The sequence below is a fragment of the Xiphophorus couchianus genome, chromosome 11, assembly GCF_001444195.1.
Source record: "Xiphophorus couchianus chromosome 11, X_couchianus-1.0, whole genome shotgun sequence".
In the NCBI taxonomy this organism is placed as follows: Eukaryota; Metazoa; Chordata; class Actinopteri; order Cyprinodontiformes; family Poeciliidae; genus Xiphophorus; species Xiphophorus couchianus.
The window spans coordinates 6,332,927-6,356,726 of NC_040238.1; the positions used below are offsets into that span (position 1 = coordinate 6,332,927).

Sequence of the window (23,800 nt, forward strand, 5' to 3'; positions counted from 1 at the left end):
GCCACAGCTCCGACCGGCCGCCTCGACAATGGAGGCACGGAACACGGTCCACTCAGACTCCATGTCCCCCACCTCCCCCGGGACGTGTTCGAAGCTTTGCCGGAGATGGGAGTTAAAGCTCCGTCTCACAGGGGATTCCGCCAGACGTTCCCAGCAGACCCTCACAACACGTTTGGGCCTACCAGGTCTGACCGGCTTTCGCCCCCACCACCGGAGCCAACTCACCACCAGGTAGTGGTCAGTGGACAGCTCCGCACCTCTCTTCACCCGAGTGTCCAAGACATACGGCCGCAGATCCGATGAAACGATGACAAAGTCGATCATCGAACTGCGGCCTAGGGTGTCCTGGTGCCAAGTGCACATATGGACACCCTTATGCTTGAACATGGTGTTCGTTATGGACAATCCATGGCGAGCACAGAAGTCCAGCAACAGAACACCGCTCGAGTTCAGGTCGGGTGGGCCGTTCCTCCCAACCACGCCTCTCCAGGTCTCACTGTCGTTGCCCACGTGAGCGTTGAAGTCCCCCAGCAGAACAAGGGAGTCCCCAGGAGGAGCACTCTCCAGTACCCCCTCTAAGGACTCCAAAAAGGGTGGGTAATCTGAACTGTCGTTCGGCCCGTAAGCACAAACGACAGTCAGAACCCGTCCCCCCACCCGTAGGCGGAGGGATGCTACCCTCTCGTTCACCGGGGTAAACCCCAACGTACAGGCGCCGAGATGGGGAGCAACAAGTATGCCCACTCCTGCCCGACTTTTGGCATGATAATGACAACATACAAGTCACTCCAAGCAGTGAAGTGGCCCACCTACCCTTTTTACACGAGTGGTATGTCCCAACCACACAGCCCCTTTGCTGCTGGCTTGTCTGCAACCTGATTCTTGTTTAATGTCAGGTTGTTATAACAAAGACATTTGAAACTGTCACCCTAAGCACACACACATCAGACAATGGTTCCATGTGGACATCGCTGTCCTCACAGCACTTAAAAGGTTAAATGATGTTCAAATGAAGAACAAATTTGGGCACACTCATTATCTTAGTGAAGTAACTATGAGGGAGGTATCATAGGATGCCTCCCAATCTTACTGATGTCTTTGCTGGGTGCGACTTCTGGCCTCAGGGGCCTGGCTCTGGAGGAACAGCTGGAGCTTGAGAGGGTCACAGTTGATGGGGATAATGAAGTGCCCCATCTCATGGAGACTAGGTGTAGAGCGATCACTGTCAAAAACAGAAACCAGAAAGCTTTTTGAAACAAGCACTTCGTTCAAATCTCAGTACTTTTTTTTACCAGAAATTAGGGAACCCAATCTAGGTAGGTTCCCTATATTAAATGTGATCAGTTTATGATACATTTTGTTTATAATGTTCCAACATGCATCTCCCTAAAGATAGTAATTTGACCCCAAGGTGCAACGATGAGCATAAACCTGATTATCAGTACCAGTTGGTGTTTGGAAAAAAGAAAGTTGGACCTGACTTAGTACAACTTTTCATACCAGATCACAGCTCCACTGAAGAAGTGGAGCTCTGATCCACTTCTTCCACTGAAGAAGACTTCACACTTCTTCCCGTGTGAAGAAGTGTGATCCACTGACTGCTATCCTGACAGTCAGTTCCAGCTTGCATGAGAGAAATGAGCCGTTTCTGGTCTAGTCCATTCAAGAGCAAGCTCCCCACTAAGGGCTTCTCTAAGCTGGAGATACAGGGCATTGGTAAGTTGGGGCTGGCCGAACCCCCAACAGTGGAGCCTTCAGTGGCTTACCATCTTCACCCTAACCGCAGATCTGTGTCAGCATCTTCAAGCATCTCACTTCCAGGTAAAATAGATCGCCTCACTTCATCTATTTACCAGCGAATGTACAAATATGCCAGACAATCAGTGTGCTCGCTTAATGCAGTTACACTGTTGTCAGCCTATCAGGGTGAAATCTTGGAGGAGATGGGTCGTCAGCTGGACTCGGGGACACCAAACCCCACCCTTTTTCACTCATGGCCAAGTGTGTTGCTCTTATGCATTCCTGCCTCTGAGTCTGATATCCCCAACTTTGGTCAGAGTGAGGAAACAGGGCCTGTCCTTAATTCTGGTGGCCATCGAAGCCCTAATCCAAGTTCTGTCAGCACAACCATGGCCCCTTCCAATTCGCAGGGACCTTCTGTCTCAAGCCCAGGGGGAGATTTATCATAGACATCCAAATCGTCTGGCTCTCTGGGCCTGGCCCGTGAAAGGTGGAACCTAAATGCAACAAGTCATCCGGAATTCAAGGGCTCCTTCAACTCGCTCACTTTACAGTGGTAAATGGCGAGTTTTTGAGGAGTGGTGTGTGGAGAGACAGGCTATTCCTTCTCGGTGTTCGGTGGTGGAGGTTCTCTGCTTTCTACAGAGCTTGTTGGAAAAGGGCAAAGCCTTTTCAGCTATTAAGGTTTATTTAGCTGCAATCTCAGCTTGTCATGTGGGATTTGGTGATAAACCTATGGGGCAGCACCTCATGGTGTGCAGTTTCATGAGGAGGGCACGACGTAAGCTGCCCACCTCTATAATGGCATGGCTTTTCATGCCATTATGGGACCTCACTCTGGTACTGGAGGCCCTTTGCCATCATCCCTTTGAGCCTTTGGAGGGTACTGGTATGAAACTTCTTACATTGAAAACTACACTGCTCTTAGCTTTAACTACTGCTAAGAGAGTAGTTGAGTTACACACACAGTCTGTCAGTCCTACTTGCCTACAGTGGGCACCGGGGCTTGGAGCTTCCGTAGTTGGGTCAAGTTGAGGCGATTTCCATAGTGAAACACCGAGCAAAGTTAGAAAAAGAACCAGGGATTACATTAAATAACCCAACGTTTCTAAATGTCTAAGCAGTGATTTGTCAGTATCTGCTGTAAAGCCTCTTAGTTGCTGTGAGGCTTCTCTCCTGTGTTTCTATGACATCACACAACTAGTCGAAGTCAACTTCACTTTCATCACGTTGAGCTTGACTTTAAAAATCTGAAGTCATGGAACCCCATACTACATACTTGTCCAGCACCATGGTAAGGCCATGCAGGCTCCTGGGATGCAGGTGCAGGCGTCGGGACATCAGGCTCTTGTGAAAAGCATTTAGCGTGCTGTAGTGCTCAGCGATAGGCTGGACTGGTCCCAGGTGGATTACTTGGGATCCACCCAGAAGGCAACTGATTCTTTCCTTCAACCAGTCTGTTTGCTGCTGGAGACTCCGATAGCTGGGCAGCTGCTGGAATAACTGGAAGCAAATGCAGGGAAGTGTTAAAGAAAATTAAGTTGAAGAAGGAACATAACTCCAGCTGTATTACTTTGGTCCACTGATGGTGAACATCCATGGTTCCCAGCATGACGTCTCCAGAAGCATTCATGTCCGACTGGTCAGCGAACACAACAGTATGGCCTGGTGGGGAGGTGGGACAACATTTAAATGATCCTAGCCATACTACACAACAGCTTTATTTTCTAATTTATTTCATTGTTCTGCTTAATACTAGTAATTATGTTGGACATCAAATGAACACACAATCACTACAATTTACTCCTATTTTTTAAAATACTAATATGCCCACAATGGGAATTCTCATGTTTGAGGGATTTCAAAAGGGTCTGGTAAATACAACATGGGAGAATTTCATGGATGCATAATGTGGAAATACTGCAATCCTTGATAAAGTTAGTTGAGCGTTTGTTGCCCTATTTGCAGAAATAGACTATTCTGTCAGAAACAACCAGAGACAGGAGGTGGGACTTAGCAATGTCAATCAAGCCTGTGTAGCTGCTGCTCATAATTTCCCCCTTGCTTCTGCTACGCTGCAGCTGGTTCACCACAATGGAGCCAGCAAGGAATGTTAAAGCTAGTTAGCATGGCCCACCATGCTAACTAAGGATAAACGGTTTCCCTGGAACAGTAAGTTGTTTCCACACCATTAGCACACTTAGCAGCATGTACATTAGCATGACTGACTATTGGAAGACCCCCCTCCTATCTCTGACTGGTTGTTTTTGACCAAGAGCAGTGCAGTGCATTTCTTCAGATGGCAATAATAGGAGCTTGATTTTTTCTTAGATTACTGTCATGACATGATGATAGTTTTAGCAAATCTGTAAAAAATATTCTTTAATAAAAGTTACATACTGCAGCCTTGGCATATATTTATAAATGACGACCCCATTGACACATTACCTTGTAGATTGATCAGGTCCTCTGGGTTCTGGTGAGACAGTCGGGTCAGACTCTGAAGCTGAGAGCACTTATGAGCCACTCCCCAGCTGCGCTGCCACCTAAACACAACAATAATATCACTAGTCCATCTTAAGACTAATCAGCTTTTTGCTAGTTCATCTTCACCATTATGTGAAAGTGACACAGCAGGGTGTTGTAATGTAAGAAATCATGTCATTCTGAAGCATTACAAACATCCATCTTTTATGTTACCTATGCAACTCAACATAAAAACTAAACTGTTGATGGAATCATTTAAAGCATAAATGTCCAATAGTCTAGTCACATACAGTAACTGCTAGCCTACCTGCTGGTCTACAGATTAGAGTTCATGAATAGTGCTTTTGTATGAACTAAATAACCAGACTTATTGATTACTCTTATTGCTAATTTTTGCTGTGAAATTTTGACGATGTTGCCCCATAACTCTACACAATAACTCAGTTGAGTTAGCAAAGTGTCAACCTAAGTCTCCTACCAAAATAAAAAGAACGCTTACATAAAATTAAATTGAACTTCGATAACCAGCTGAAAGGACCATATATGAACTGTGCTGTTCTGGAACCAGGTTATCCATCTTGTCTCATTTTTTATGTTTCTCATGATATTTTTTTTGTTTTGTTTTCCATTGAATTGTATTGGGTAAATGTAACAATAAAGATAAAAAAAGAGTTGAAAATGACTGATTTTCTTTACTTCACAAAAATAGTGGAACTGTAATAGTGATTTATGTACTTTTTAAGTCTTCTGCAGACTTATTATTTCTGATATTATTTTTCTACACTGATTGGCAGATGGCTGGAGAATAACTGGACATTTTCAGTAAAACTGAATAGTCAGTGTTAGAGGACGCAGAAGAAGCTTACCTGATATCTGCCAAAAGAAACTTTTCACACAGTTCCTTCTTCAGTCTGCTCAGCTCTTCTCTCCGTGGAAGACTAGCATTGTGTTTCTTTGTTGCCTCAGGTTCGCTGTTTCTCAGCCAACCACTGCCAAAAATATGAAAAACAAGAAAACAGGTTTACAAAAACATTAATTCAAATATATACACCATATATATACTGTATATATATATATATATATATATATATTTTTTTTTTTTACAGAAACAGAACCTCGAAAGGCACTTCAATGTTTTTCTTATAAACATATGTCTGACAGACTATACTGATATACTGGATATACACTCAGTGTTACTAACTGGAGTGTAGGTTCCATTCTCTTGGTCTGCTGCAGCTCCTGCTCAGGATCTCTGAACCCAGTGAAGGTATAGTAGCTTTTATCCCATTTTATGGGTCTATGAAAAGATTCTCCTCCATCAGGCCCAGTTTTCCATGTCCCAAAGCTTTTTTCATGTCTCTCTATGTGCTCCACAGGCAAGCTGCAGGATGTCAGCACGTTCATCACGGTACTCAAAATATCATTTGTGTGTAGAATGAAACTCACAGACCGGAAACCTGTAAAAGTTTGAAATCAATTAAAATGTAGCATTTTCAGTGTCCACAGTAAAATGAATGTAAACAGTACCTGAAGAGACAAAGCCTGGCTGCTTCTCACTGCTCTCCTTAGTGTCCCTGATATAAAAGGTGAGCTTTATTGGCCGAACTAACTTTAAGTCAGGCTTCTGTAAATTTTCCATGTAGCCATTTAATTGCTTTAAAGAATTTTCATTCACTTCCTGGACAAAAAACGCAGTTCAACAATTTTAGTTACAGCAAGATATCAAAATATGATTTGCTATATACAGTGTACATCCCTACAAAAACTGTAGACATCCAGACTTAAACACTCAGAATTTGTTGCAGAACTGAGGTGTCAATAAGTGCACGCACACACACACACACACACACACACAGGCCTACAGTCCCATGGGATGTTTACATAATGAAAGTTGCAAAGCGATCAGTAGAGAGGGGTTTGTTATGGCAAATTTATGACAGAACTATGATCTGAAACTGAAATAACAAGAATGAGCACAAGTCCTGACTTTAAGTGTTTAGTGGTGAGATTTTACAAATACATTTTGTTTATCTTGAATGTTGTGGTCTCTGCTGTTAAATAATGTATAGCTTGAATAAGCAATAAACAAGATTATAAAACAAGTTAATATTTTATTTGTTATCAAGTTAATGTTCAATCTGTTTAGGATTGGGACTTCTAAATTAATAGATTTACCAATCAACACATTCTTCATCTTTTTTAAGTACACAAATTTGAAGAGAACTTGCCCGTTCTCTGGGGAATTGACCAAAGAAGTCTGGATGAACAGCAAAATAAAATGGTCTGAGAGCGTTGACAGCCTCTGCAGCTGACAGAGCTCTCTGCTGGACTAGAAAAGCCATCGCCTGCTGCCTCTGTGACCTGAAACAAGAAAAGACATGAATATTCAGTTCAAGGGTGCTGCTTAGTCTGCCTCCTTATACAGAAATAAAATCTAGTCTTATCAGCATTGTGGATGCACAATAGTGCATCCACAATGCACAATGCACAATCCACAATGCATAGCAGGTATACTGCTTGGTATACCTAGCTGCATATTTTGTATTTATACTACACATATGGACATGGCAAGTCACCTGACTGATATATGCACCGTATGTTTCACTGATACATGCAGGGAGTCCTTTAAAATAAGATAGTGACAGATTCCCAGAGTCTGGATTTTGAAACAAAGCTGATTTCCTGGAGAGAATCTAGAACCATGCTAAGTATTACCTAGAGGTGCATCGCAGCAGGGCGCTCACAGACATCACTGATGGGCACAGATGGACTTGTAACCAGGTCATGAGTCCTGACTCAGTTTTATCTGCATCTGTCAAATACCTGAAACAACATCCACAAGAGTCTCAAGATTTAACAGAAGCCAGTGTTCAAAATCAACAGGATTTTAAATCAACTGGTGCCAATGTCTGACTGAGAACTGTGTTTCGTAGGCTTAGCTTCTTTAGGATCCTACACCAGGAAACAAAAACTGCAGTTAGAATTTGACTTAATTTGACCACAAATAATTGCAAAATACTGGCCAAATCTTTTACAATTATTAATATGTCATTTTAGGAAGGCTAGCGTAAACATATGCGAAACAAATGCAAGAAAGTAAATGAAGAATTTATTTTCACATAATTGTTGGATGCAAATTCTGCAGAATTGGAATTCTTCTGCAGAATTTGCAGAAGAATTGGCTGAACAGTTTTACAGGTTTCCATCCTGACTGTGGATCACTGGACCAGCTCTGCACCCACAGCAGGGTCCTAGAGGGCCAATGGGAGTTCGCCCAATCAGTTTACATGTGCTTTGTGGACTTGGTTGAGAGTGGGGGGGTATTCCAGGAGTATGGGGTACCAGGTCTTTTAATACAAGCTGTAACCAGTGTCAGAGCTTGGTCCACATTGCCTGACAGTTAGACTCCATTGGGCCCCCCTCTTCTGGGGGCTGGCATGAGCCCCCTTTTATCTCCCTTACTTTTTTCTGTATAGCAAAATTGTGTTAATTTTCTATTATTTCTGATAGACTTTACACCTTATTTGAAATGCTTGGAGGAAAGGACTGATAAATGCGAGCAGCATGCCTGTGGAACCGTTGTGGACGAGTGTAATGCCAGGCTGGAATAGGTGAGGCACTCTGCCCCTCAAACTGAACGACAAATGCTACACATTGTAGTGCTGCTGTGCCTTTTCTATTTCTGGAAGTACCAATCATTGGAACAATATAATTCAAATGGTTACATATATTTGAACAAACTAAACAAATTAAAACAAAGTAAAAACAGATGTTTTGGTGTCTTCCATTTTTCCCCCCATTCGCATGAGGTAAATATATCAGTACAGGAGATCTAGTTTTCTGCAGGGTGATTTAATTTTGAATGCATACCAGTATAAATGATATCTACAGTACAAATATATTCCAGAGATGGAGGTACAAGTAGGGTGAGTCAGTGACAGTCTGAGCAACATGTGCAACCTGTAGAATTTAATAAATTACTAAAATAATTATTTTTTGTAGCCCCAGCTGAACTGTAGCAAGAAAACAAAAAAATGACCAGAGCAAAACTATCAGCCCTTCTGACATTTAGTGGTCAACAGTGTGGCCTCTCTATCTTCCAGCTTACAAACGCCCCAACCTGCAGTTCTTCACAAGGCTGGCATGTCTCTTGAGGTACATGAGCAACTCTTCAATGGCACATAATTCCAGATCACCTACGCATGTTCTTCAAGCATGAACCTCAGGGATTGCCACAGATTATGAGATGTAGGCCCTGTGAGGGTCACTCCATGACATGGATTCTTGTGTCCCTCAAATGTTGGACTTCATCTTGTTGAAAGACACAGCCTCGGCCAAAAGTGAGAGTTGTACCAAATTTCTTTAAGTTATTTTTCCAAATGCCAACTTTCTCTAATTTTTTGTTATGGTTCTATGAAGATGAACAAGATTCCCAGGGACTGAAGAAGCAAAATAGACCCATAACATCATGCTGCCACTACCATGTTTAAAGATGGGAACTGGGTATTTACGGTTGAACATCCCTATGCTCATCAGTTTAGTCTCATCAGACAAAAGAACAGACTTCCAAAACACATCACCATGTTTTAAAATCAACTTTTTTGAGTTTTACAATATTTTATAATGTTATTCCATCTTCAAAAACATATCTGGAGTGTTGCCTCGATCCTTTCATGCATGTATGAAAAATCCTTTAATCTCCCATGGTAATGATTCGATTCAGCTGTGCAAAACTCCTGGTTGGACTCAGACGTAGCTCCTCCTCAGAGCTGCAGCATCCCAGCTTCCACCTCACAGAGCCCTCCACCGCAACTCCACCACTCAGCTCCTTCAGACTAGCCAGCAGCAGTTAGCAAACACCTGGTGGTTTCACCCTCATTTTAAGTGTCTACTATCCTCTTTTTGAATTCTAGACTATTTTTTTTTCTTTTTGTATGATAAATTTGCTTCTTACCAGAAGTGTCAGAGTAGTGCCTGGTCCTGCCAACTATGTAAGGGTCAATGCTGATTGGATACTCAGGTGTGGTGTGAGTTAACAGAACTAGTTAACGTGTTCAGGGGGGTTTAAAGCTAGTTGAATGGGCAGGTTTGCCTTGGAAGCAAAAAAAAGCAGAGCACTGCTAATAACTGTGGCATTGTCATTTTTCAGTTTTTTTGTTGCAATTCAGCACATCAGAAAAATCTACTGGTCAAACTTTGTGGAGATTTTGTCTTTGTTCATTTAGAAGCAATAAAAGTATGAACAGTTTTTATTATAGTTGTTTCCATGAAAATATTAAGTTTTGTGTGATTTCATCAAGGGGATTAATAATTCTGACCTTAACTGTATATACTAATTTGTATTTTTTAAACCTTTATTATTATTATTATTATTATTTTAGCACCCTTACTTTTTTAATTACTTAAAACTGGCTGCATTTCTCCATCTACATCCTTATTTCAAACAGAAGCTTTGAAATAACAACAAACTGAAAATATTCGGGTTTTGTTCATTTTTGTCATTGTTGTAATGTAATGTAATGTAATAACTACGGCATTCTGGATTTTAGATTTCTCTTTCCAGGGTGTGTAGCTGTTTTATCTCAGCTTTTGGAGGATTTCTTTTACTGCTTCTGCCCATCTCTGTTTCCTGACATATTTCAGACTTTATGCTAAAGTTATGAGACCTCAAAAGTAAATAAACTAATCATACATTTTACTCTTTTTTTGTTAACACTGGGGTTGCCAACAGGCACAGCTGTAAGCATGGTTGCCTTGGAACAAGGAGGTCCTGGGTTTATACCCTAACCTAGACCGTGCAAAGGGTCTTCCCACAGTCCAATACCATGCATGTCAGGTGTATTGATCACTCTGAATCACCCTGAGCGTGAGGACGCCTCTGCTTATCTCTGCTTTGCCTTTGAGTGAAGGATCTGTCTGCGGTAATCCCAGCACCTCACCCACCCTGTCAGGAATAGCCAACCCCACCTTGTTCTTACACAGATTAAGCAGATCTATAAAAACGATGGTTGGCTGATATCCATGTTGAATGGTGGATTGCACACCTTCTACATCAATAACCATTCTACTTTTATAATAAAGGTTGAAAAAATATATTTTATGCCATATATATCCTAATTTGTTTAGAGATATTAATACCAGAGAACACCACCAGATTTATTGGAGGTAAAAACTGTTTTGCAATAATTCAACTAAAAGATTAGTAGCCATTATTATTAAGTACTAGTATTATTAGTAGCATTAATTCACAAGAAACAAAAACAAAAATAATTATCTCAAACAAAAACAAAGGTCATAAATCCAATTTCACGAGTAGAATAACGGTTTCACAAATTCAAGAACCAAGCAGGTTCCTATAATATTTGATTAGTAGACATAATAATTCTGTCCAGATATGACGTGTCTTATTGGTTTAACTACATAAAACTGGCTAACACCTGTTAAGATAGAGTCAGGTTATAAAAATGATTTAAAACTACAGCCTAAATTTCTCCTAATGTGGTTTTATGCCATAAACGATCCTAAAATTACTTTTCTAGTCTTAAATAATAGAATGAAGATTTAAAATATGGCTGATCGCAGATTTTAAAGTAGTGAAAAATCCTTAAATGAAGCGGAATATATTCAAACTATTATGAATAACTTCAGCGTGAAAAATGACACCAAAACCAAACGTAACCTTACAGATTGATCTAGAAGAGTTGAACTTTGCCTCGGTTCAGCGCTAGCAGTCCAGGACTCAGGTCATTTTAATAGGTACAACAACGACGTTTTGCAAGTGGTTTGTTGATTTTTAGAGTCATTTTTATCTGACACTAGTTTGATCAGACGGTATTTTGAAAATGGGAGACCTCCGTATCGCGAACAGATTCTTGCCAGTTCATTTTAACCTCTGCTGAACTCAAACACCGACCTTAAACAGCTTGTCTTGTGACGTCAGTTGCCACCTTAACTAGCAAAAAACAAACCATTCAGCTCATTCAGCAGCCAGCGGTTCCTTACCTGAAAGTGTCAGCACCTACAAATCATACCTTCATTTCTTCAGCCTTTTCTGTATCTTTTAACTGTTGTTATAGATCATAAATACATCAGTAAGAATGCTTATCAAACTAAAAACCAACCCAAGGTCTCCTCGAACAAATGTTTGTTTACCTGCTTGTTGCTTTTCTTCTTCTTGGCGGATGGCAAACAACTTCATAGGTGCATACCGCCACCTACTGTACATTAGTATGTAACCCCATATACTATAGTTTTTTTTATATCTTTATTGAGACACCGAATACAAAACAGTACATATGTGATATAATGACAACCGCCAAGGGGCTACAAACATGGAGACAACGCGTCACAATAACATTAAACAAATACATTAAAAAAAGAGCACATAAGGTGCATGTTTTCATTGCTATAGAATAACTTTTTAGTCAATTAAAAAAATATTTTACTAATGGGAAAAAAAATGTTTTTAAATCCAATTTCACGAGTAGAATAACGGTTTCACAAATCCCAAGCAGGTTCCTATAATGTTTGATTAGGAGATATAATAATTCTGTCCAGATATGACGTGTCTATATTGGTTTAACTGCATAAAACTGGCTAACACCTTTGAAGATAGAGTCAGGTCATACAAACTCATTCCCAGGATTCAGATGATACACATGAAGAAATGTCTTCTGGACCAGAGTTTCTTAAATTTACAGATGGAATGAATCACCAGGTTTTACTTGGGACGTCTCTCCTTAGCGCTCACGTAGCAGACCTCACTTCATTTAAGCCACCTGACTAACTTCCCAGAGGATCCATCACTCTGCGTTTCTGAGGTCTGAGGCCGGGGTCCAGATTTTAGCTTTACACCCGTCTTACTCCAGAATGTGTCTGGCCCCCTGGCACTGCAGAACAGTCCGGAACCTGTCCGGATCACTACAAGAAAATTTACAAGAAACAGAAACATAAAATACAGCTGTTTTAATTCAAACATCAGACTGTTCCCTTGCCTAAAGGAACCTCAGACTGAAGAACTCTTGGCCTCCAAGTCACTTAAACTAGCTCTTTTAAATACAAGATCTCTCTGTGCTAAAGCTCTATTAATTAAGCTCTATTAATTAAGCTCTATTAATTAATGATTTCATCACTGAGCATTGTTATGTTTCTGACATTGGTTGAATGACAATAATGAACCGATTGTACTAATTGAATCTGTGCCTCCTAACTACAATTTCTTCAGTGAGAATAGAAAACATAAAAAAGGAGGAGGCGTGGCTTCAATATTTAAAAATACCATAAATAGTAGTAAAATCTCTTTGGGTCACTTCACCTCTTTTGAGTATCTTGGAATAGAGGTTAAAGGCCACAAACGAACTTTGACAGTAACTTTATACAAAACTCCAACTTTTGTGGAAAATTTCTTCACTGACTTGAATGAGCTTCTATCTCTTATATGTATTGATTATGATTGTTTAATAATTGTTGGTGATTTCAACATTCATGCTGACAACTCCCAAGACAGAGGGGCAAAAAAGCTCGCTAATATTTTAGAGACTTTTGGTCTAACACAACATGTCAAACAAGCAACACACACTCAAGGACACACACTGGACCTGTTTATCAGTAAGGGTGTGAATATTTCCAATGTCTCTGTAACTGATGTCGCCTGTCGGATCACTTCCTGTTATCTTTGAAAGTTCTTTCTTTTAACCCACTTGGACAAACAGCAACCATCACAAAACGTTCTCTCACAGAAAACACAGCAGAAACTTTTAATCAAATCTACTCTTCTTCCTCACCCTTAAGCTGTAATGATGTAGATAAGTTGGTAAATGATTTTCAGTCTAAAGTTTCAGATATTATTGATTCCATTGCCCCAATTAAAATGAAGGTTGTGTCTGGTAAAAAGAAATCTCCATGGAGAAATACACAAACAGTTAGATCTGCAAGACAACTCTGCCGTAGGGCAGAAAGAAAATGGCGTAAAACTCAACTCCACGTTCATTATGACATCTATAAAGAAAGACTACGTAACTATCATTTAACACTAAAACATGCAAGAGAGGCTTTCTTTGCATATGTCATAAACAAAAACATTAACAATGCTCGAGCTTTATTTGCAACAGTTGACAGAATCACAAACCCTCCTGTGACGTTACCGCCTGAATTCCAATGTATTGCCGCTTGCAACCAGTTTTCCAGCTTCTTTTCAGAGAAAATTCAAAAAATCAGAGGATTAATCTGCACATCCACTATAAAGCCAGTACCAATGCTGTGCCCAAACAAAACAAATACAGGAAAAATGACCCAATTTCAACTACTTAATTATAAAACCCTACAGGAAATTATAAGTCAACTAAGCTCAAGTTCCTGCTGTCTGGATGTTTTACCCTCACATTTCTTTAAGAAAGTCCTGCCTGTTATTGCTGCTGATCTGATCCAAATAGTAAACTCATCGCTCTCATCAAGCGTTTTCCCCCAGGCTTTGAAAACAGCAGTAATCAAACCACTTATAAAAAAGAACAATCTGGACAAATCACTAATGCAGAATTACAGGCCGATCTCCAACCTCCCATTCATCAGCAAAGTTATTGAAAAAGCTGTGTAAACAATTAACTAGCTTCCTAACTATAACCAACCGCTTTGACTCCTTCCAGTCTGGTTTTCATGCTCACCACAGCACAGAGACCGCCCTCGTAAAAGTGTTCAATGACATCCATATAAATACGGACTGTGGGAGAACCACAGTGCTGGTTCTGTTGGACCTCAGTGCAGCTTTTGACACTGTTGACCATGACATATTACTGAATCGACTGGAGAGTTGGGTCAGACTCTCCGGTCCAGTGCTCAACTGGTTTGAATCCTACATAAAGAACAGGGATTACTTTGTTTCAATTGGAAACTTTTCATCAAAGAGGCCAAAGGTCACATGTGGGGTACCCCAAGGTTCAATCCTAGGACCCCTCTTATTCAATATTTACAGTATATGCTCCCACTAGCTCAGGTTATAACAGGAAATAATATTAGCTACCATAACTATGCAGATGACACACAGCTCTACATTACGATGTCACCAGGTGACTCAGAGCCCATCCAATCACTGAACAGATGCTTAGAACAGATAAATGTGTGGATGTGCCTAAACTTTCTCCAGCTGAACAGAAACAAAACTGAAGTTATTATTTTTGGACCTAAAGAGGAACGATCTAGAGTCAATGCACAGCTTCAGTTATTACAACTGAAAACCAGCAATCAGGCCCGAAACCTGGGAGTAGTGATGGACTCTGACCTGAACCTCCAGAGCCACATAAAGACAGTTACAAAGTCGGCCTTCTATCACCTGAAGAACATTTCCAGGATTAAAGGACTAATGTCTCAGCAAGATCTAGAGAAACTCATCCATGCGTTCATCTTCAGTCGTATTGATTATTGCAACAGCGTCTTCACAGGTCTGTCCAACAAATCAATCAAACAGCTGCAGCTGATCCAGAATGCTGCTGCTTGCGTTCTCACTAAAACCAGGAAGATAGAGCACATAACACCAGGTCTAAAGTCCCTCCACTGGCTCCCTGTAGCTCAAAGAATAGACTTTAAAATACTGTTGTTAGTTTATAAATCACTGAACGGCTTAGCACCACAATATATTAAAGATCTGCTGTTGTTGTATCAACCTTCCAGACCTCTCAGGTTCTGGTTCTGATTCTGCTCTGCATCCCCAGAACCAGAACCAAACGAGGAGAAGCAGCTTTCAGCATCTATGCACCACAAATTTGGAACAAACTTCCAGAAAACTGTAAAACAGCTGAAACACTGACTTCTTTTAAATCTCAACTGAAAACCCACCTGTTTAGAATTGTATTTGAAATGTAATCAATTACAAATTTATTGATGTAACTTGACTTAATGATTGATTCTATATTGCATTGTGATTCTGTGTTTGTAATGATGTAAAGCACTTTGAAATGTCTTGCTGCTGAAATGTGCTATACAAATAAAATTTGATTGATTTGATTTGAAAATGATTTAAAACTACAGCCTAAATCTCTCCTAATGTGGTTTGTAGAACCATGTAGTTGTATTTGTTACAGCCCCACATTGTTGCTAATACTTTGCCACCACCGTTGAACTAAAATATAAGGCAACATGGCAGGCAAGGTGGGTGAAACGTCTTGCCCAAGGACACAATGACAGGGGCGGGTGGAGCGGGGATCAAACCAGCAATCTGCCGATTGTGGGACAAACTCCTACCACCGATTATTATTTGAGAATGTCTTGCTATCCAATCCCATTCGTTTCCTGTCCACCCAAACCTATTCTTTTAATACTTGGAGTATTCCCAGCAATCCTTTTGTTAGTTTGCTTTTTTTAAGGTTTTTTTCTTCACTACTTTTCAGTTTTGTGCGATAAGTTGTTGTTTTTACTTTCCTTGGTTCTAATAGATTTGTATTAGTCTCTACTAAAATAGCATTGATGGAAGTGGTCTTAATTGCTCCAGTACATACTCATAAGGCCTTGCATTGTAATCAACTAGCAATTTGTAATGTTGACTTTGCTGCTGCTCCATGTGCCTTACATCCATATTAGAATGTTGTCCATGAATGGTGAATGTCGGCCCGGTCTCAAGCCTCTGTCTCTGCTCCACAGTGCTCTCTGCTCAGAGTGCCTTGATCTCACATTCTATGAGATTAAGGGTTAGGGTTTGAGCTCATACCCTAACCAACCAGAACCTTCATGACTAAATTATTAGTTAATCATTAGATTGCAGTTTGAATTATTTCAGGTGTTGTTTGGAAATAATACCTCTAGTTTCAGGAAAATAATCTTTGTCACAGTGTGCAAACTGTGACGAATGAAGCTAAATATCAATAATTTTATGTTCCTCATATTTTCTTTACAATAATATTTCTTAAGTATCGCTGCTGATTTTGTGTGTGAGAATATGTGTATTTTATGTTAAGTACGTGGTTCTGTGCCTTTGTCTGAACCTGTGTGGTAAACTACTTGTGAGTGAATAGTGCTCAGTGACAGTGGGTAGGATTATCACAGGAATAGTGTGGTGCTGCTGAAAGGCCAGTGCTTCAGTTATGTCACTGTGCTGTTCAGGCTCTCTCATTTTTACCAGCAGTTTCTCTAAACACACAGCTGGGGCTCAGCTAATTGCTCACTCTTTGTTTTTGATGACTCTTGTTTACAGGTCCTCACCTGATAACAACATGGAGAATAGCCAAACATTTCTGTACTTTGCATATGGTAGTAACCTTCTAAAGGAGCGTCTCCAGCTCAAGAATCCCTCTGCAACAGTGTACTGCGTGGCAAAGCTCAAGGTATAGTGCTGAAGAAGTACCGTCAGCATCTAGCTCTTATATGCTGGAAAGTAAATCTGATCAATGACTTTCATGTCTTTTTTTAGGATTATAAATTGGTGTTTGGCAACTACAAAGGTCTAGCCAGTGACCGCTGGCATGGTGGAGTGGCCACCATAGAGGACAGCCCAGGGGACGAGGTTTGGGGTGTGGTGTGGCGGATGAGCATATCTGATCTAGAGTCACTAGACAAGTAAAATGTTATTTCATTTGCTTTGTTTTTCAATTTTATCTGGACATGTTTGCATGCTTTCATACTTAAAAACATGCACACTCTTGTATGTGCACCCCTTCAGTCAAGAGAATGTGATGTTAGGTGCTTACCGACCTGTGGAATTATCAGTGAAGACAAAAGGTCAAGATATCAGCTGTCGTACCTACATAATGAACAGCTGTGTGTATGCCCAACCATCACCACAATATCTACAGGTAAGGTCTTTTTAAATCAATTTATGCTGGCTATCATGTAAATCCTGAAGGAGTTTCTATGTGCTTTAATTTACTGGAAGTAGTCATTTTAACTCATGAAAAAGAAAGTTGGCCTTTAGGTTCAGTGATAAAATTTATAATTTATTTATATGAACTGCCCAGATTTCATTTGTTAGTTTGGGATTTGCTTGTGAAAAGTTCAAAATCTTTGTCTTGTCTATATTTTCCTTATGACATTCAGTCTTGACAGCATTCAGTCTTAGTTCATGAGATGAAATTGTTCTACAATATTCTTCAAATACTTATTTATAATTAATATATTTCAATCCAATCCCATCCCTTTTGGGTAACAATGTGATTACTAAAAACACAATTATGTTGTTAAATTGAAAGAGATCTTGTAGTCTCTCCATTTCTAACTTTGGGATTGGTCACTGGACATTCATGTAGCAAAGATAAATTCTTTAAGTACACAACGTATGTAAAATGCTACTTAAAACATATCTGATTCTTCTTCATTATTAATGGCTTTAGAAGTCAGTATTCATCCATCCATCCATCTTCTTCTGCTTATCCGGGGTCGAGTCGGGGGTAGCAGCTTCAGAAGGGAGGCCCAGACTTCCCTCTCCCCAGCCACTTATTCCAGCTCCTCCGGGGGTATCCCGAGGCGTTCCCAGGCCAGCTGAGAGACATAGTCCCTCCAGTGTGTCCTGGGTCTTCCCCGGGGCCTCCTCCCAGTGGGACCGGTACAGCGCCCGCTTGACGGCAGACGCTGCGCCAATCTGCCTGTCGATCTCCCGCTCTCTTCTTCCCCCATTCGTGAACAAGATCCCGAGATACTTGAACTCCTCCACTTGGGGCAGGACACCCTCCCCCCAACCCGGAGAAGGCACTCTACCCTTTTCCAGCTCAAGACCATGGCCTCGGATTTGGAGGCGCTGATCCTCATCCTAGCCACTTCACACTTGGCTATGAACCGCTCCAGCAAGAGCTGCAGATCACGGCCTGATGAAGCCAATAGGACCACATCATTTGCACAAAGCAGAGATACAATCCTAAGGCCACCAAAATGGATCCCCTCAACACCTTGGCTGTGCCTAGAGATTCTGTCCATGAAAGTAATAAACAGAATCATGACAAAGGGCAGCCCTGGGTCCAACTCTCACCGGAAACGAGCCCGACTTACTGCCGGCAATGCAGACCAGACTCTGACACCGGTCATACAGGGACCTGAGAGCCCGTATCAAAGGGCCCAGGACCCCATACTCCTGGAGGAGCCCCCACAGGGCTCCCTGAGGGACACGGTCGAACGCCTTCTCCAAGTCCACAAAACACATGTAGACTGGTTGGGCGAACTCCCATGCACCCTCCAGGACCCTGCTGAGGGTGTAGAGCTGGTCCAGTGTTCCACAACCAGGACAAAAACCACACTGCTCTTCCTGAATCTGAGGTTCGACTATCCAATGGACCCTCCTCTCCAGGACCCCTGAATAGACCTTGCCAGGGAGGTTTAAGAGTGTGACCCCCCTGTAATTGGAGCACACCCTCCGGTCCCCCTGTTTGAACAGGGGGACCACCACCCCAGTCTGCCAATCCAGAGGAACTGCCCCCGATGTCCATGCAATATTGCAGAGTCGCGTCAGCCAACACAACCCTGCAACATCCAGAGCCTTAAGGAACTCCAGGCGGATCTCATCCACCCCCGGGGCCCTGCCACTGAGGAGCTTTTTATCCACCTCGGCGACCTCATCCCCAGAGATTGGAGAGCCCAACCAGAGTCCCCAGGCTCAGCTTCCTCAATGGAAGGCATGTTGGTGGGATTGAGGAGGTCTTCAAAGTATTCTGCCCACCGGCCCACAACGTCCCGAGTAGAGGTCAGCAGCACACCATCCCCACTGTAAACAGTGTTGGTGCTGCACCACTTCCCCCCCGAGATGCCGGATGGTGGACCAGAATCGCCTCGATGTCGTATGGAAGTCTTTCTCCATGGCCTCTCCAAACTCCTCCCACGTCTGAGTTTCTGACTCAGCAACCACCCGAGCCGCATGCCTCTTCGTCCGCCAGTACCCATCAGCTGCTTCTTGAGTCCCACAGGCCAAAAATATCTGATAGGACTCCTTCTTCAGCCTGACAGCATCCCTCACCGAAGGTGTCCACCAACGGGTTTGAGGGTTGCCACCGCGACAGGCACCGACAACCTTGCGGCCACAGCCTCGATAGGCAGCCTCGACAATGGAGGCATGGAACACGGTCCACTCCGACTCCATATCCCCCTCATCCCCCGGAACGTGTTCAAAGTTCTGCCGGAGATGGGAGTTAAAGCGCCGTCTCACAGGGGATTCCGCCAGACATCCCCAGCAGACCCTCACAACACGTTTGGGCCTGCCAGGTCTGACCGGCTTTCTCCCCCACCACCGGAGCCAACTTACCACCAGGTAGTGGTCAGTGGACAGCTCCGCACCTCTCTTCACCCGAGTGTCCAAGATATACGGCGACAGATCCGATGAAACGATGACAAAGTCGATCATTGAACTGCGGCCTAGGGTGTCCTGGTGCCAAGTGCACATATGGACACCCTTAGGCCTGTCGCAATAAACGGTAAATCAAGTAATCGTACGATAAATTAAAACTATGGACTTATCGGCATTATCGTCTCTTCCGGCCTTTTTCTCTTTCTGTTAATGACACAGAATGAAAAAAAGGCTCAACTCCGGTGCTCTCCACTGACCCCCTTCCTCATTTCCTTAGAGTAAAGCCCAGCGCACACGACCCGATCTAAGAGCTGTCGGCCCATTTTCAAACCCTGACAGACCACACATTAGCCGACAGAAATCCTAGGTATAACGGTTCGATCGGGTCCGTTCCTGCCGTGTGGTGTCCAACAATGGGCGCAAAATAATGGCTACAAGTTCAGTGAACTAATTTTAAAACCAGGCATTAATCAATGCTTTACTACAATCTACCTGCAATGCATGTGGCTAGTGTCAGCGTAAAGTCCTGACTGAATGAAAGTCATTAGAACCTGTTTACGTCACGTTAACGAAGAACAGCTGAAAAGTTACCGGGTTTATCAACTGCGGTAGCAATTTAGCTCCAACTCCTCCTCTTGTCATTTCTATATTCTTTGCATGTTGAATAAACATTAATGTTGTTTCCACACATCATCTCCAATGTCCGCTGGAGTCGTGCCAGCTGTTTGGGATTCCCCGACGTAATTTCCCTTCAGAGGAGAATCCTCGCTTTCTGATTGGCTACCTGTCACATTCAACAGGTGTCATTAACGATCCCAGTCTGGGAAAATCCCTGATTTAGATCGGAGCGGCATCTACCATAACACACCACACAATCTTAGAAAGATCAACGTTCTAAGATTGTCGTAAGGGGAAAAATAGGAGCAAAAAAGCAAAATTTGCTATTGTGACAGGCCTAGACACCCTTATGCCTGAACATGGTGTTTGTTATGGCCAATCCATGATGAGCACAGAAGTCCAACAACAGAACACCACTCGAATTCAGATCTGGGGGGTCGTCCCTCCAGGTCTCACTGTCATTGCCCACTTGAAGTCCCCCAGCAGAACAAGGGAGTCCCCAGGAGGGGCACTCTCCAGTACCCCCTGTAAGGACTAAAAGAAGGATAGGTCATCTGAACTGTCATTCAGCCCGTAAGCACAAACAATAGTCAGGACCTGTTCCCCCACCCGTAGGCGGAGGGAGGCTACCCTCGTACAGGCATAGAGGCGCCGAGATGGGGGGCAACAAGTATGCCCACTCCTGCCCGGTGCCTCTCACCGTGGGCAACTCCAGAGTGAAAGTATGTCCAGCCCCTCTCAAGGAGACTGGTTCCAGAACCAGAGCCATGCGTCGAGGTGAGACTGATTATTTCTAGCCGGAACCTCTCAACCTCACACACTAGTTCCGGCTCCTTCCCCACCAGAGAGGTGACATTCCACGTCCCAAGAGCCAGCTTCTGCAACCAAGGATCAGACCGCCAGGGTCCCCTCCCTCAGCCGCCACCCATCACACACTGCACCCGACCCCTTTGGCGCCTCTCATGGATGGTGGGCCCATGGGAGGGGGGACCCATGTTTCCACTTTGGGCTGAGCCCGGTCGGGCTCCATGGGTAAAAGCCCGGCCACCAGGCTTGCCATCGTGCCCCCTCTCCAGGCCTGGCTCCAGAGTGGGGCCCCGGTGATCCGCGTCTGGGCGGATCACTAACCCTAACCCTTACCCTAACACGAAGTACAATGTTGCCGTTCGTCATCGGGGTCTTCAGGTTGCGCTTTGTCTGGTTCCTCACCTAGGACCTGTCTGCCTTGGGTGACCCTACCAGGGGCATGGAGCCCCAGACAGCATAGCTCCTAGGGTCATTGGGGCCCTCAAACCCCTCCACCACGATAAGGTGGCAGCCCAAGGAGACTGGAGCCCAAGGAGCAGCCCAATATTCAGTGTTTTGGAAAATATGAAATAATTTACATTAAAACTATGTGAAAGGAACCACAAATAGCCCTATAGAAAATAACAATTAATGGAAAACTGTTGAGCCTGATGTCCAGACCATTGAAAAAAAGTAATCCATCCACCTGTTGTTTTTGTCCAAGATTAGGTCGCAGGGGCAACAGATCCAAAAGGTATATCCAGCCAAACCTTTCCCTGGTGACACTGAGGCTCATTAAGGAGCTTTTCAAGGCATTGCCATGCCAGAAGAGACATCTACTCCCACCCAGCCTTGGGGTCTCCTCCCAGTGAGACAGTCTGTGTCTTCAAAGGGAAGAGCTTAAATGCTCTAACCACTTCAACAGACTCATGTAGATGAGAAGCAGAAGCTCCACTATTCAGGTTTCATGACTTTAGGTGAGGTTTGGAATGTAGATGGAAGAGTGAATTAATAGCTTTGCTTTATCACCGCTCTTCTTATACCACAACAAACCAGAGGAGCCCACATTACTGCAGATGAAGACCTAATTCCTCTGTTCATCTCACTCCATCCTACAGTCATTCATTCTCTGCTTGAGCCAGATACTGACTGCAGGACTGTATCAGGATGGGCCCTGGTTTCTTTTAAATAATCATCAGTCCACTTGTCTCCTTAGCCTGATGACCTCTCACACTTCTGGGGTCCACCAAAAAGTCGTCAGGCTTGCTGTTGCATCAGGCACCAATAAGCTTCTGGGCACAGCTCTTCTAAACTGCATCGTAAATAAAGTTACTGAACAGAGTCTATTTGGATTCTCCAACCTCCCCTGGAACTTGAGATAAACACTAGTGGAGAAAAGTGAAAGAACTCATGTTACTATGGCTTCTCCCAAATGTTTTTAGTTCACCCTGAACGCTCATTTGGGTTCATCACGTCCAGCAGACTCACCATTAATGGATTCAACAGATGGTGATCAGGAGACAGCTCTGCCCCTCTTTAAACTGCACAGACAAATTTCAGAACATTCACATCCATCCACTAGCATTTCTCTATCAGGGTTTTTTTTTATTTTGAACAATCTACCCTAAGTTTGGTTAAATGAATGTTTTTTCATGTGTAGGACAATTACTAGAAACCTAAATGTGGATGAGAAACAAAAAATCCACTAAAAACCAAACAGAAAATCTTGGCTTTGTGACCTGTCAATCACTGGTCCATTTCTTTTTAAACTACAGTATCTCACAATACACAAAGAGTTGGCTAAATAATATTTTATTTTATAAATTATTATAACTTATTTATATATATATTTTTAATTTATTGTGAAGGCTCTAGAATCCACCTAGAAACAATAAACCTCTTTTTTTAGCTCTATTTATTTTTCTTTGTAAATGATCTCAAAGAGTTTACTTCATTGACAATCAGAACAATCGGGCCTCAGTGTGGCATTCTGCAGTCCATTGACCTGACAGCATGTTGTCCAGGATGCCAGACCGCTCTCAAAGCATGACGTTGCCATCACCCCTTTGTGTTTTATAATGCTTCAGCAGTTTTTGATCTCTATTATTTTATGCTTGTTGTTGTGCATATAAATAAGATAGTTGTCCTATTTGCATTTTCAAAGCTATATATTTAGTTGATCCACATTTTTTTACCTAAACTATAGAAGCAATTTGGAATTTGTAAAGTTAAAACCACAGTTAAAAACAAAATCAAAAGATATGAAGAAATCTTTTTGTATTATCATGTTTAGGACAAAAATCTTATATTAATTGGTTTGAAAATGAGGTTAATGTGATTTTATGCTGACCCTAATAAGACTAACAGAAGTATTGAATAGCTGTTGTTTAGAAATAAGTCGCCACCAGTTTAAAGATTGACTGTTTTTTGTCATTAACATTAGGTGATTGTAATGGGAGCAGAGCAACATGGCTTGCCAACGGAGTACCAGGAGAAACTAAGAGCCATTAAGACCAACATGTATGACGGTCTCCTACCAATGATGGCCGAGCTGGAACAAGCCAGAACAAGAGTTAAAGAAAGAGCCAACCAATGATCTGATGTCTGGTAATACAAAAAAAGCTTGTCATTAATTTAAATGAAAAAGTTAGAATCTATATTGAATATTATAGTCTGACATAATTTGAAAGAAATGAAAGACAGGTAACAAAAAAACAAGAACGAGAGTCCTATGTTTTTCTCTTTTGAAAATTTTGAATGACAAATGAAAGAATGAATGAATATGTTTCACCTTCAAAATAAGGACCTATATAGTAAAATTCAAAAATACTTTACTGATCCCAAAGGGAAATTAAAGAGTTATTGTAGACAGTGATGGCTGTCGGCAGGAAAGATCTCCTGTACCAGTCTATATTACAGTGA

The 23,800-nt window shown here is 42.2% G+C and overlaps 2 protein-coding genes across 6 annotated transcripts in view; one reads left to right on the forward strand and one right to left on the reverse strand.

Annotated features, from left to right (window-relative positions):
- The window catches only part of tcaim (T cell activation inhibitor, mitochondrial), a 24,786-nt gene extending 13,351 nt beyond the window's left edge, over nt 1-11,435 (reverse strand). For 3 of the 5 annotated variants that reach the window (XM_028031053.1, XM_028031050.1, XM_028031054.1), the window contains exons 1-10: nt 11,230-11,373; nt 6,943-7,050; nt 6,456-6,588; nt 5,755-5,905; nt 5,429-5,684; nt 5,094-5,216; nt 4,189-4,286; nt 3,314-3,405; nt 3,020-3,243; nt 1,091-1,222 (exon numbers count right to left, since the gene is read on the reverse strand). In XM_028031053.1, the coding sequence (XP_027886854.1) occupies nt 1,091-1,222; nt 3,020-3,243; nt 3,314-3,405; nt 4,189-4,286; nt 5,094-5,216; nt 5,429-5,684; nt 5,755-5,905; nt 6,456-6,588; nt 6,943-7,013 (1,280 nt within the window). In that variant the 5' untranslated portion in view covers nt 7,014-7,050; nt 11,230-11,373. The other 2 variants (XM_028031051.1, XM_028031052.1) reach the window with 2 other exon arrangements.
- A 3,791-nt stretch (nt 11,436-15,226) lies between these two features.
- Nucleotides 15,227-23,479, forward strand: ggctb (gamma-glutamylcyclotransferase b). Its single transcript, XM_028030711.1, has 4 exons — nt 15,227-16,535; nt 16,622-16,767; nt 16,871-17,003; nt 23,322-23,479. The coding sequence occupies exons 1-4, from the start codon at nt 16,296-16,298 to the stop codon at nt 23,472-23,474; spliced, it is 672 nt and encodes a 223-aa protein (XP_027886512.1). The 5' UTR covers nt 15,227-16,295; the 3' UTR covers nt 23,475-23,479.
- The last annotated feature ends 321 nt before the right edge of the window (nt 23,480-23,800 follow it).